The sequence below is a fragment of the Battus philenor genome, unplaced genomic scaffold, assembly GCF_028537555.1.
Source record: "Battus philenor isolate CCGP_79_NKW_IND1 unplaced genomic scaffold, ilBatPhil1.0.hap1 SCAF_12, whole genome shotgun sequence".
NCBI classification, from domain to species: domain Eukaryota; kingdom Metazoa; phylum Arthropoda; class Insecta; order Lepidoptera; family Papilionidae; genus Battus; species Battus philenor.
In genome coordinates this window covers 11,056,615-11,071,691 of record NW_027181674.1, presented here as the reverse complement: position 1 = coordinate 11,071,691, position 15,077 = coordinate 11,056,615, and the positions used below count along the sequence as shown (strand labels likewise).

The following is a 15,077-nucleotide window of genomic DNA, read 5'->3' as shown; positions in this document are numbered from 1 at the left end:
AACAGAGTTCAAATAGTTGATGATAATTCTGTTATCTTAAAAGGAAACATTGCAAATCTGTATTAGTTACTATTGTTCTTTAAGTCATTCCTTACCAAACTCATTATTATTGATGACTAAATACTTTACAAATACTTTTGTTGAAAACGATTTTTTAATAGACGAAATAGTAAGATTTAGACAAATATGAGCAAAAAATTTCAAAGCCTTTGAAACTATTTACTGACATTTCTTCCCAGTAACTGAAGAACACCTTTAAAATGATAGCTTCTTCAAAATGCCTATATCAGGTTAATATTTGGTAGAAAAATATAGACCGTCTCCAATTTACGAAATGAGTAAATGTTGGTTAGTTATTTGCAACCGCCAGCAAGGTAATATATTGTTTAGGTTTTTTATAATAAATTATACAATCTTTAAATGACTAAGTTTACACAGAATATTTTTTAGTTACTTTAAGTCTAAAATTTAAATTTGGTAAGTTTATTAAAAAGTATAAATTTGATATTGAATCTATGCATTAAATTTTAGGAATATTTATTACCTGAAAAACTGACCCAAGTAATTGATATTTTGCCTATAAGATAAAAGGATTTTTTAAAAAGTTGCAGGGAACTGTGTGTTTACCATAATCGTTTCTAATAACATCATTTTAAATTAAAAAAAATGTTTTGTTTGGTATATAGCATTTATGTACGTCAATCTATAAATATGCATATACTAAAACAGTCATTGATAGGCTACTTTAGCTGATGTTATCAACAATAATTATTTTATTATTTTAGGTGAAAAAGAAGGTTGTAAAATAAAAATCAGATTTACTCACATAATACAATATATAATATTTACAGGTGTTTTCGCAATTCTCATATGATATTACTTTATTGACCTTAAAAAATTTACAAAGCTTATAGGAATTACAAACTTTATATCAATAGTTGCAAATTCTCTTCGACTTACTATTCTATTGCTCATCCCATAAGCATTGTAGGACAGTGTTCAATTACAACAGTACAAAATTTAAGTCTACAATTATGTATAACATAGTTTTTTATTATAATGACCTTTACAAGTAATCAAAAACTATTTAAAAAGATTTTATTATTAATCTGCTCAATTTTAAACTATCTCATTTTCATCTTTTGTTTGTACTGACAAGTTTAATAACCAAATTTCCGAATAAAAACTATGCATTGTATATAGCTACTGTTTAGACAATATGCTACATATTATGCAATATGCAAATGAACTAAGGCTATTAAAATAATAAATTATGCACATGACAATTTGCCATATTTTACAGAATTTTTCACTCATCTAAGCACACTGCAAATATTAGTTTATGAAGTTGCACTAATAAAAAATATAAAACAAATTAGTAGCAAGATATTAATTTCATGCATTAGGTTTATTCTGGCTAAATTATCAGTGTTTTGATAGTGAAAGAGTATTACTTAATTCTGTTGTCAACTCTTGTTTCCTGCCATAAGTAGAGAGAGCAGCGCCGCCTTCTCCTTTTCCTTTCTCCTCACTACATCAAGAGCTCTGTTTCTCCATGTACTTTTTCTTAACTTGATGGGTCGACTTCCAACATATCGTCCTGACAAAATTGCATAACTAAGTTATTCTTAAGTCAAGGCTTATGAAAAATATTATACCCAAAAGAGGTCTTAAACAGAGATGCAAATAAATACAGTAGAATTATTGGTTCATTATAGATAGTACTCTTTAAAAGAAATTTAAGTGGGTAACATATACTTCTGGAGGTGAAGTAACAAGTAGCTCCTTTTGTTAATTAATTTATAAAAACTCATTGAAGCTATAATTTCTGAGACTAAAGGGAAATGCAGGGTCAAAACATTCAATTACATAATTATAATTAGTGATAATCTTTGATTAAACTTTTTGAATTGATTAAACAATTGAACTTTTGTTTATATTGTTGTTGTCTATTCGTATAAGACAAATTCAATTTCCACCTTATCAACAGGCCTTAACATGTCTTTATTGAACTTGGAACAGACAGTTTTGATGTTTTATTGACAGAACAGTGTGTACACATTACATATCTATAGTGTAGTAGTAGTTTTAACGAAAAAATATATAATCATGACTCACCATCCATTTCCTTCATGGCCTTTATAAAGTCTCCCGGATCCTTAAAGCTCACAAATCCGAAGCCTTTGCTTTTATTTGTTCGTTTGTCTCTTATAACTTTAGCTCTTTGGAATGAACTGTATTTACTGAATGTCCTTGTCTAAAAAAAATTACGCAAATATTATTTGATTTCAACAAATGGTTGTGAAACATTATTATAGACTTAATTGTGTTTGGCAACAAAAAAAAATTAGTAAACAATGTCAGTAGAAGAAATGAAAATTTACTTACAAGCAGTTCATCTGTCACATCATTGCCTAAGTCGCCACAGAACATTCGAAAATCATCATCTGGCCAATCTAAGAGTGTCACATCTTCCCACGTTTGCCCTCCAGCAGTTCTTATCACCTGGAAATGTTTGATGTATTATTTTATATCTAATACAAATATCCTTAAAGCAAAACACTAAGCTAAAATTAAATTGGTACCTATGGAAACTAAATATCTATTCTTGACATTATGAATCAATGAAGTATTTTTTGATTGAATTTATAATGTTACTACTGCTAACAAATCATTAACCTCACAATAAAACTAGTAATCAAGTAATAATATGGATCCAAAATACGAAAAATAAGTGACAAAGGATTCTAGTGGAAACTCCACAATAGATGCAGAAAATTTCTGAGGATTATAAGGTCACCAGCAAAAATAACCAAAAGTTATAATTAAGTTATTAAGTTTAACTTATTAAATAGCAGTTTATTTAGCATTGGCACCAGCCTTCATTATAATTAACAATAGTATGTAAGATTGATTAGTCCCCACATAGAGTTAAAACTGTAAATATGGAGAATACGCAATATGAAGAATAAATACAACATAATATGCATTAAACTGCAACTTCTTTCATAAATATAAAAATATATTTCATCATATATATTTATCCATATTATCATCATGATTATAATCAAAATAATGCAGGTAATCAATTGGAATAGTCCAATTTGACAGAAATTATATTCAGGTTAAGCTTTCCTATAATGACATCATTCAGCTAATACCTATGAGGGTTCAAAACATGCTCTAATATCAGAAGAGCCCACAACTAACTCATGTAGGTTATTTTTTAGTAGTCACTTTTACAATAGCTTTAATACAGCAGTACAGAAATTCATTCCCAAGTTTTATTATGACATACAATCCTTTACACCATAATAGGATTGTTAATAAGTTTTAGTTTTAACAACTCTTAAATTTATTACATCATAATTTAGAGACATGATGTCTTATAACTGAGTTGGAATGTATGATAACTGAGTTGCCCACAAAAGCATTACTAATTTTATGAAGGCAATAGAGGCAACAAGCTTATCATTATTTCTAGTTCTAACCTTACCACTAATTTACTTATATCTTCTTCATATTTTATTGAATACATATACTATGAGCAAAATCACTACTATTGTTAACTATTACATACTTTTCTGTGTTTCTTTTCTTTCTTCAGCTTAGGCGTGCCGTCAGTCGGCTGGGTGGTGGGCGCAGGCGGTGCTGCCGGTGTGGGCTCGGGTTCTATCAGCTCTACAATCGGCGAAGGCTCCCGCTCACGTTTCTATTGACAACTTAATTATTTATATTTTTCATATTACATCCCTCATGAAATAGATATTCAGTATACTAAAGTAAACACGTTTTTATTAAATTTTACATTATTTAATAATCTAAACACTTTTTATAAATGTATGTAAAAAGGCAAAAAATGTCGAAGAAATTTTATATTAAATTTGTGTTAATGTTTCAAATGCATGTTTCTTCAAAAGTATTAAAACTTTTTCTAAATTAACTTGTCCAAATCATGTAGTGTAAGTTAGTTGACAGAAGCTTTAGTGACTACAGTGGATGATGCCGAAATTCCAACCCTAAATGTAGTAGCATTTTTAAGGCCAAATGTTGCTAACTAAACTCATGATGGTTTTTTTACATCACTGTTGTTATCTCTGTTATCAGCCATACAGTGCTATTGTTGGTCATTATAGTACAAGCTGTTTCTCTCTCTTACCAGAGCCGCTAAATCTTTTATTGTAAAAATATTATATAATTTGAAAGATAGAGTAAAAAAATTATGACAGAATATAATGAATCTTTATGTGTTAAAAGAATTCATTATACAAGGCAGTTCAAAATTCCTTCATTTCAATGTCTGTTTAACACTTTTGTTGTCCTGGTGTTCAATCATGTGGCAGATTTTTACCTTATCAATATAAATCAGAAGAATTAATATTGTTTTGATGCTAACATTAAATGGTGTTGCTAACAGTAAACTGTAAATTGTAAGTTGACAGATTTCAAAATCACATTTAATTAGTCATTTTAGTTTGCTAGCTACTTGGATGTTCATTTCTTGTATCACATTTTTAATCAGTATGACCAATAATGAGTTGTGTTCATTTATAGTTGTGACTTCATACACACTGTCAATGTTGCGAGCCCTCTGTAGTGCATTGGTACTATGATGGAATTAATTATACATAATTACTTATATTTTTACCAAGTCAGTGTTGGTGAAACAGATGGAAATGTAATGATAATAAAACACTTATTAATAAAGAATTGATTTGCACATCAAATGGCCAGTGTAGAAAAACAGTAAATTCATGAGTAAAGATCTAGTACTGTCTTAGCTTCAAAAAATGTGTTTTTAATGTGTTTTTTATTGTGTTTTTTATCAAGTATATTATATCTATATGTTATACTGGCTATTACAGTACAAATCAATAAAGTTAGTAGGTACTAAGAATTAACTCACCCTTTTTTTGCTTTCCTTCTCTTTTTTCTCTTCATCATTAGGTTGTCTGTACAATTTTGGTGCAGCAGAGAGTACCACTGCCTGCGGTTTTGGGGGAGGGGGTGGTATAAGCTGAGGACCTGGAAGCCCTGGTCGAAGGAAGGGCATTGGACCAGGATAGGGATCAGGGGCATTTGAAGGTCTTAGTCTTTGTACCTGAAAAACAATCATCACAATTAATAAAATGATCAATATTGATAAAATTAATACAAAATATAGTAATCGGTTAAAAATCAGTCATTTATTTTTATATTATTGAAAAAACAAAGTGTTTGAGAAAATTAACAATTTCATAAAATAAGTTATTATGAAAATGCCATATAGTAGGAAGCCATTATTATATGGGGTGACTAGTTATAGGTGTCTAAGCTTTAAAGGGGGGAATATGTAGCTCATTGGTCATTAAAAAGCTCTAAAGTTTTAACATAATATATGTTAAAACTGTCTAACTATCCTGCACAAAGTAATCGCTCTGAAACATGTTACATTAAATTTTATTTATTAGAATGAGACTTGCCAAAGATTTCTGGCAGTACAAAGTCAGATAGTAAACAACCATTAGTTTTAATATGATGTAATCCAAATTTTGTCAATTCTTTTTCATAATATCTTTTCATTACTTTGTTTTTTAAGAAACCATTGAGTTTTTGATAAAGCGCATCATACATTTTTTGAGATAAAATTAGCTATATCTTCGTACCTTTAGTTTTTACACCTGTAACCTATTACATGTATAATAGCAGAACAATGTTTATTACTTTATTAGTATTCTTTTGTGTAAGACCTTATTAAATTGATATTATTGGCAAGGTTTTAGTATTTAAAAACGTAAGGTAACATTAAAGTGTATAACTAATCATGTGGTAAAATATAAGCTACCACATGATTGAATTCATATATGTTATAACATTTTAAATTTATTTGGAGATACAAGGGAGTATTCATGCAAAACATAGTTGGTAATTGAATGATCTAAGGAGTTAGATTTAGTACCATTTTTTGTCGAATTTAAATAAATTGAAGTGAGGAGGCTTATTAAATGTAAAACCTATAATAATTTTAAAGGGGTTCAGTCTTTCACTCCTAAATCCTAATTCTTAATCTTTTAGTTGATTATTACCAACAATTACTGATTAAAAACACATTGATTAATTTTAAACTTAAAGCTATGCATAAACTTATGTTAAGGTTGGCATAACTTACTCATAATAAGGTTATTTTATTGTGAGTATATGTAATAACTAATAATTAATTAGTATTTATGAAAATATTAATATACATACTGAAGCTGGAACCATTAATGAAGGTGGAGGTGGCGGTGGAGGGACGCCAGGGTACATTAGCTGAGCACCCATCACACTTGGGTCAAAGGGTGGTGGCATTAAAGAGGGCGGGGGCGGAGGAGGATGCACTCTTTCCAAACGTTGTTGAGCTGCACCAAATGTACTGGCACTGATCACGGCTCTTGGTCCACCACCCAACTCCGACCCCGATATCTCGGCTTCAAACCTGAAATAATAAATAGTTTAGTATGTAAATGTTATAATATCCTTTGAACAAAAAGTTATAACTTTTACTTGTACAAGAATTTATAAAACAATGCAAAACTATAACAAAAATAGCAGTTTTCTAAATATGTAGTAAATTTTCCTACAAATAAAATTAAGGTTTTATTTACCTCGACATCTCATCTTGCATTTGTTGAAATTTGTTGGAGTCGTCCATTGTTCACCACGTCGCTGGACCTTTAAAAGAAGTCCAAATTACAAGTAACGAGAAAAATCTGTAATGATTTTATAGTTTTTGTGGTCCTCCGATACCTACACAATTATTATCCATAATTGAGTTTAATAATATATTATTAAATGTATGTTCTGGATAAATCAATGCAAATTTTATAATAATTTAAGACTAATTCTTAAAACTTGTAAAATTAACTTTTACTTCACTTGTTACAAATTAATGAAAAACTAAAGCCACACGCTGAACGTAGACTAAAATTATTTTCGTTCCCTAACAGATAATACAAAATTGGGGTTGTACGGTTTTCATCGATTCACAACGATTATAGCCGAAGTTTTGCGATATACTGATACATTATAATACATTCAATAAACACTTCAAAAATGTATTAAAATGTAATGTAATAAAATAAAGATTAGACGTGCGTTTAAGAAACTTCGCACTGATACATGGCGAAAAAAATATATAATGAGAAAATGGATTTAGGTAATTTCAATTCTTCCGGAACTTCACAAATTTTTCATTTTTAGAATAACCATCACACCGTAGTACACTACATGGAAAATCGAATAAGTAAAAGTAATTACATTCTTAGAGTTTATCAACAGAATAATAATGTTAATGTATTAAATTTTTGTCACCATTTTCAGAAACAAATACTAGAAATTTTACTTTGTCCTAAAAAATTTAGACGTTTGTCACCATTTTCAGAAACAAATACTAGAAATTTTACTTTGTCCTAAAAAATTTAGACTGGGTGATTTTTTTCTTATTTTTTTTTTAATTTAACTATCAGAATTTAGACACATTCTTTAAGGGTGTTTTTACCGAATTTCTTTATGTTTAACTTACTCCATATATTAATATTTACATATCATGTTACATACATAACATATATTAATGTTTACATACCATCAGCAGTCTAAAAAAAATGATTTTAACTAAATTTCTTTTGTTTTCTGTAAGAAGAATTGCCTTAAAAGTAATATTTAATGTGTTAGATAATAATTGTTTCCAATATTTCTTTTAATGAAAAGTTTGTTTTTTTCTTATTGAACATTTTAGTTGCGAAGTTAATTTGAGAATAATACCAACTATATGAAGTAGTTCAACAAATCTGTAATTTATATTATTATAATTATAAACTATGGACTTTGAAATATTTCAAATTAATGATTTTAATTTGTTTTTATTAAAAATATAAGAGATTAATTGATATTAGTAAATTTTATTTTCGAACTTTTTTATTTAAAATTCTAAATACGGACAGTGCTGACCATATTTCGAATATAGACTGTATCGGCTTTAGCATCTGTAGCATTTTAGCAATTGTCTATTATTTGATGTCTTGTTAATGGTTTTACTGATGTAAATATTTCACCTGTTTACAAAAAAGTATTAGAATCTTAATAAACTGGTGTAATTTTACAGCAAAAAATCATCCCTATTTTTTCCTGTAAATTGTTAGACATAAGTTTGAACATGATTGACGAAGATAGTAGGACTTTATGGTGTGGCAATCTACCAGAACAAATTACTGAAGAATTACTTTATGAACTCTTTTTACAGGTATATAACTCATAAGTTACAAGATAATGATTTTTTTTGTAATCTAATATATATTTTGTGTGTACAGGCAGGACCACTAGAAAAAGTTCGAATTCCAAGGGACAGGGATGGTCGACAAAAGAATTTTGCTTTTATAACGTATTGCCATGACGTTTCTGTGCCGTACGCGATACAGTTGTTTCGCGGCACGGCGTTATTTCATAGGACATTAAGTCTGCAGTGCAGGAGTCTCATGGCAGCCTTACCTCCGCCTATACGAAGTTATGGCTCAGAGCCCTGCATGGATTTTATTTATCAGCAAAACATTGCACAGCAGTTTGCAAATATGACAGAAAAATTAAAAGATGAAGCACAGAATGCCATTCAATACCCTCTACAAAGAAATGACTACAATGATAAATTAACAATTGCTAGCTTACAAGGCAATTGGTCACACAGACATCATCCTTACCACCCAAAAGATAAAAGTCATAATGACTACCAAAAGAAAGATAACCACAGTGATAACTATAAGGGCAGAGGTAAACAACATTCTCATCACTGGAGGGATAGAAGAAACCACAAAAAGAATGGAGGTTACCATAGGCGAGACTGATTATGATATGACAAAAATAATTTTTAAATACAACAACATTCAATTAAACCTGCCTATAGGTTTTTTAACATAAAATAATAAATTTTACATAAGTGGAAAATCTTTAAAAATCTGTTTTAATCATGCAATGAAGCATATACTTTTAGACATTTCCCTGAAACAATAAACTATTTTTTGTAATCAAAAGGTATTGCACTGTTATGTTGCACAAAGATACAAAGAGACATACCAACATATCTGTAACCTTGGATTGTTAAGAGTGTGACATAGCAAAGAACGATTGTTATATTTCTTGTTATTGTAAAAAAGGAATATTCGGTTGTAGTTGTTAAGCATGTTTTTTTTAATTTTTACTTCCAAGTATCTTAAGTGAGTAAAGTCTCAATTTCATTTTAATTATATAAATGGTACAAAAGCAATCAGAATGATGTGGATGTACCATAACTTTTTACCTAAAGATTGTATGATTATTTTTTTCAATTATTAAAAAAAATAGCATTTAGCTTTTAAATTAGTTTAAAGAAATGACAATATACTTTGTGCAATGTGAGTTATTTTTTTAATAAAATGTTTTACAAAGTTATTGCTGTTCCTGTAATATGACTTCTATTTCATTTCCTCCAATAGCCTGATATGCTACCTGGAACCATGAAACATTTAATAATGTTAGTGAAGGCATTAGAATAGACTGCATTCATACAAGTGTATTTTTATTTTTTTTAAGTATTCTAAAATTTAAGTTCAATTGCAATCAGAATGCTAAATTTAGGTATATGTATAGTTGTAAGCATGGTGATTTTTTCTTAACATAAATGTGGTTAAAAATTGTGCCAATAAAGTTTATAAGTTTTGACTTTGAAGACCAAAAGGTAAAACTTAATCAAATCATTAAAATTTCTAGGGAAAAAAAATGAAGAACATTTTTTGCTATAATAATTTACTTACAATTTTACCACTGTATCTGTATATCACATAGCCAATAATCTCATAAATGAATATTATTGATACTAAGTATAGTGAAAGGCTGATCAGTTTTTCATACATTCCAAATGTATCAGAAGCAAATATTTTATACATTAAGTAAGTTCCAAGTATTCCTCTGAGCATTAGGAACAAAACTAAATAGGTTATTTCCACAATATAGTAAAAGATGGTATTATTGTATCCTCCTTTGCGGAGAAACCTGTGAAAAGAATAGTGTTAATTAATGACCTGGAACTCTACATTAAGATTAGATTGTTGACCACATTTTCAGGGGAATTTTTTAGGTGGTATCTTGATTTTGCTTTGATTGTAAGTTCTTACTATGGGACAAATTTCACTGACCATCATTTGGATTGTTTTAGGCTTCAAATTATCAAGGCGTTCAGAGCAAGTCTTGCTCTTCACAACTGACAACTGACCATAAATTATAATCCAGTGGTGTGCTCTGATTGAGTTCGGAACATTTGTTTTATTACCAAGATTGGGTGGATTGAGCTTTGTCACCCAGTGCCGAGTCTTACTGACAGTATAACATTCTTTGTCATTAAATAAGGCATTGTTAAGGTGCTTAACCCTTTTTTTGTGTCCATGTTTTGATACTTTTTTTTAAAAAAATTGGCTCATTCACTCCATTTCTAACTCTCCAACAAACCCTCACTGCAGTCGGATAATGCCTATGTTGTACTCTGTTGACTAATTGGAAAGCATTATGTATATTAAAATATAGCTTTATTGTAAAAATTGTTTCAAGGGTATAAAAAATTTTTCTGTGACCTCCCTTTGCGTACTACTTCAGCAGTTCTTAATTTTACGAGCCTGTTTTCAAAATTATTAAGGAAATGACCAGTGCGTTCTCATAGGTTTCAAGTCTTCAATAATCTTTTAAAATATGTGACTTGATTTCTAGGTGCTATTTCCCGAGATAAAATCTTGCTTTCGGACAGGATTTCTTAAAATTCTTTTTTCACTCTCTTTTTAAAATATCCAATAAATTGTGAAAATAAAACAAAAACAATAATTTTAAAAATGGTAATTCTAAATTCAAAACTAGTAATTTGATTATTTTAAGCTATAACAATATTTATGGCCAGACTAAATATAGCGTGACCTGCTAAGGGATGACATGTAAATTGTGAAGGATTAAATATTGTATTTTTTGACAAGTGAACTGGCTTGTGAATGTAAATAGCTATGGATTACAGATGATGTCCAAGTCTCTATTGTCTCATGTGAAGTTTTTGCTGCTAGCCTTGCGGTTTTTACAGGTTTATCGGAAACGAGTTCACGGAACAGAGGGGTCCGTGAATTATATAAAATTAAAGGTTTCGGGTTTTCGAACCCGTATCAGCACTCGGCGGGAGGACGAGGAAGTCACAGCAAGGTAGTGGTCGCGAGATAGTAGCAGCGGAGCTCACTCAGCCCGCCCCCGAGGACAAAAACCCCGCGCCACCCAGTCGACCGGCAGAACTCGCTGCTAGCGCGCCTAAGACCGTCTAGTCAGTGTTACTGATCGTGTGCTGGATGAGGAGTTAAGTGTGGAGGGCAGCGTGGACCACTCGGCAATCTAAGGAAGGATACTGATTCTGCCTAGGATCGCTCACGCTGTTCGCGGCGGCGGCGTCGGAAGGCCAACGCCGTTTATGTAACGGACGGTAGGAGCACCCAAAGTCGCCGACTGCGACTTTTTGTATCGACGCTATAGCGCGTCATTGGCGGTAAATAATTTTCGATATCGTCGTGCGTTTACTATGCGCGCTACAAAGAGTTGCCGTGGACAAGGGGCTTAAATGACTCGTGCTATGAGATCAGCTCGAGCTAGACCCAATGGACGATTCAATTTCGCGTTGGTCGGAAAAGTTTCGCGAATTTTAGGCGCCGTTTGGCCGTTTTTGTATTGATTTAAATTTATTGTTCGTAATTTATAAAATATTATTCGTATAATTTAAAAAAAAAATTACTCTGTTCTAGTCAAAATTAGATTCTATCGATTACTAGCGTGAACGTTTTGGTATTCAAACTCTTGTGTAGCACCTCTATACAAAATGCTGAGTATTATTAAATGTTAAACCAAAAATACAGAATAAATTGTTTCCCAAGCAACGTAATAAGGTATATAATCTTGTAACATTTTAATTACTCTTGAAAAATATTTACAAACCATCTTATTTGTAGAAGTGGATTTGTGATCTTCAATAAAGCAATGGTGCATGCGAAAGAGCATCCGGTGTAGTCTGTGCTTAGGTAAATGTTGATCGCGACGAGTGCGCACAAGTGATGACACAGCATGACGTAGCTCTTAGTCCAATAAAGGAGGCACCAGAGGAAATCAAACAGGAAGTACCCCCATGACCATACCATTAGTGCGTATTGGCTCCACGTTACTTTCACTGCGAACACGAGAAGATTTTTCCATATAATGTTGTAATAAATAACACTGGCACTTTACTTGACTACACTGCCTTTACCTGACGATTTACACCGACTGCTTGTCAAGACGCAATGCTCCCACTACAACGGGATCCACCGATCAAAGTGTGAAATATACTTCTTATGCAAACGTTGTGATTAAGATCAGATATCAAAGATGGGTTTTAAACAGGTTAAAATTAAATCGGGGTAATCTAATTCTCACCTAATTGTGTTATTATAATACATAAAAGTAATTAAAAAGTGACTTTTTTCTTTGTTTAAAATTATGGTGACAGTAATAAGCAGTAGCGTGAACTGTCTACCCAACTGTCTAAGTATTTCTATTACTTACTTGAAAGTGAACAAGGCGTAATTCCTTTAATATTACATTGGGCTAGTCCGACACACGATGCCACCGAGCCGTGCAGCAGCGTAACGGCTCGCGAGCACCATTCGGGACTGCGTTTCGTGTCTACAGCACACCATATGTACAGCCAGGACCAAAACAGAAACGATAATAGTTTGGTCAATGTTGTAAGGGATAGTTCGCTTTTTAATTCCATTCGGACGTCCGAGATCGTGGCACGTAATTTACTAATAAAGGGTTTTTGTAGTTCACATTTTTTTTGTTGATTTTCGGAGTCAGACGGCACTAATGAGCTTGACGTTTATATAAAGTGTGCTTGAAAATATTTTGACATTATTTATTGACAACAATATGTTTTTTATAAGGTTTATGTCAAGTTGCGTGCTTTGCGCAGGCGTCATAGCTGCCCATCAGTTTCTTAAATACGGGATAATTTACGAAAGATTAATCCTCACTCGCATTAGAAGATTCGTGAGGGCGAAACTACTCCCAATTGGGAATATCCGAACATTTTGGCTTTCGTGTCAAATATTATTGCGCCCATCAAGTCGCATCGCATCATATAGGACACGCTTCCGACGTGGCTAAAGCGTTCGACAGTCTGGTATAATGGTCTAGTATAAAAATGTTACGATTCCGGTATGAAGAATCATTTTGTATATATATACTTAAACTTAACTTAGTTTCGATCGCTTAGAAAGTCTCATATTATATAATATGAGACTTTCTAAGCGATCGAAACGTTTCAGTGTCGCATGGAGGGAATTTAGGTCTATTTAGCTCTCGCCCAAGTTGGGGCTAGTGTGGCCCAAGGATCGGTCATAAGAGCGGTGCCGTACATGCAAAAAAAAGGAGGTAAAGTGAGCCGTATTTCCGAACAATACCAGCATCCGTCCTTCTGACGTCGCTATCAACACATGACCAAATGCCATCAGACCGGAGCTAAATTTCTAGGATAATGATTTTGGAAATGTAGGCGTCGATCCATTATTTTGGCTCTCCCGCTTAACACTCAACAACAGACGCGGCACAAAATATTTCCCAGCCGTTAACCAACTGGCTCGTGTACCAGAGGGGTTGCTGATCTAATTATTCTAGATAGAAGCGTCTGTAGTTTCTTTTATCATTTCTTCGAAGCCCGAGCCGAGGCCCCTCACTTCTTCTTCACTTTTCCCTTAACTTCGCTCTTCCCACCTTGAACTCACGGAATCCAAGCCAAGTTAAAAACATGGATATCGTGTCAAGTGGTTTACTCTGATTGGCAAAAGGTAAAAATGAAATGTAACTAATTAAATTTTTGTAGGTACAAAGTAATTTTCTGTAATGTTAATATTGTGTAAGTGAGTAACAAACTCTTCACCCAGACGCCAATTTCTCATACCCGCCAATTTCTACATATTATAAATGTAAGCGGGATGAGCACTTACGATTACACGGTATCTATATTATCTTCAGGCACACACTGTTCTTATAGAAATACCTTGTGATTTTGTTACTATCATTTTCTATGTCGATGTCTGCCCGTGACATTTGCAGTTTATTATACGCTTTGGACTTAATAAAAATAGTAACTCGTTTTTGGCCACTGTGTACTGTTCAATACACTCTCAGCTCGTCTCAAAATAATATGAAAAACTTAAGAAACTTTTTAAACAAAAAAAGGTAAAAAAATAATCTATATATTTTAAAAGTGATAAAAATTTGGGAATGGATTGTTCTACTACTGTATTAAAGATGATGATAATATGATAACAAAAAATCCGCTTGAGTTTATTGTGAGTTCTTCTCAGATCAAGGCTCGTTTGGATCCCTTGTAGCTAGGATAGACGATGAATTTTTGGCATGACATAGTCTCTGTAAATGATTCTGTGCGGATAATTAATAATGTAATAATAATTAATAATAATAATATGTGTTAATTATAAAACTATATAGCTTCTCTCTTCTGAAGTTGCCGAGCTGAATGTGTGAAACTAAACCCTTTTGCAATAATCCTTTTACTAAGCTAGGGCTGTCATTCGAAACGCTTTTAGCATTCCGACTCAAGGATACCCAAGTGGGACAAGTTATGTATGGATGTTTTACACTCCTCTGCCAGGAAAGTTGACAGGTGTAGTCCACGTGTTATTTTCCCATAGAACTTTATAACATCTGCTTATTAAAAAGTAAATTTCAATTTTATTATTAGTTTTTTTAATAGTTATGCCAAAGTAAAGTTTTTCCGTTACACTCTTTTTTTAGTAAAGTAATATATTATTCTTTTAATTTTTTTTTGATAATGTTTTCCTAAAATAAAATAAATTATAGGGAAATTCGTTGACTGCATAATTAAGTTCAGTTGTATGGATTACCATATTGATATTAATCAAATATAATATAATCATCGTACTCTCTGTTATGTGCATGATATTCATAAGTCGCTGCAGACTACCAAGCCATTTTTTTAAAAAAATCTTTGTTTTCAC

The 15,077-nt window shown here is 31.7% G+C and overlaps 3 protein-coding genes across 3 annotated transcripts; 1 reads left to right on the top strand and 2 right to left on the bottom strand.

Annotated features, from left to right (window-relative positions):
• Nucleotides 1-827: 827 nt before the first annotated feature.
• On the bottom strand, nt 828-6,918 carry LOC137932788 (RNA-binding protein 42). The gene is made up of 8 exons (XM_068776462.1): nt 6,770-6,918; nt 6,624-6,690; nt 6,229-6,454; nt 4,907-5,101; nt 3,581-3,712; nt 2,389-2,505; nt 2,119-2,257; nt 828-1,600 (listed from the first exon to the last, which is right to left on the bottom strand). Exons 2-8 carry the CDS (start codon nt 6,668-6,670, stop codon nt 1,467-1,469), a joined length of 990 nt encoding a protein of 329 aa, XP_068632563.1. The 5' UTR covers nt 6,671-6,690; nt 6,770-6,918; the 3' UTR covers nt 828-1,466.
• Nucleotides 6,919-8,032: 1,114 nt separating this feature from the next.
• Nucleotides 8,033-9,452, top strand: LOC137932858 (RNA-binding protein 7). Its single transcript, XM_068776543.1, has 2 exons — nt 8,033-8,257; nt 8,325-9,452. Exons 1-2 carry the CDS (start codon nt 8,171-8,173, stop codon nt 8,850-8,852), a joined length of 615 nt encoding a protein of 204 aa, XP_068632644.1. The 5' UTR covers nt 8,033-8,170; the 3' UTR covers nt 8,853-9,452.
• On the bottom strand, nt 9,433-12,808 carry LOC137932900 (TLC domain-containing protein 5-like). The gene is made up of 4 exons (XM_068776587.1): nt 12,598-12,808; nt 11,995-12,223; nt 9,798-10,035; nt 9,433-9,492 (listed from the first exon to the last, which is right to left on the bottom strand). The coding sequence occupies exons 1-4, from the start codon at nt 12,806-12,808 to the stop codon at nt 9,433-9,435; spliced, it is 738 nt and encodes a 245-aa protein (XP_068632688.1).
• Between the last annotated feature and the right edge of the window lie 2,269 nt (nt 12,809-15,077).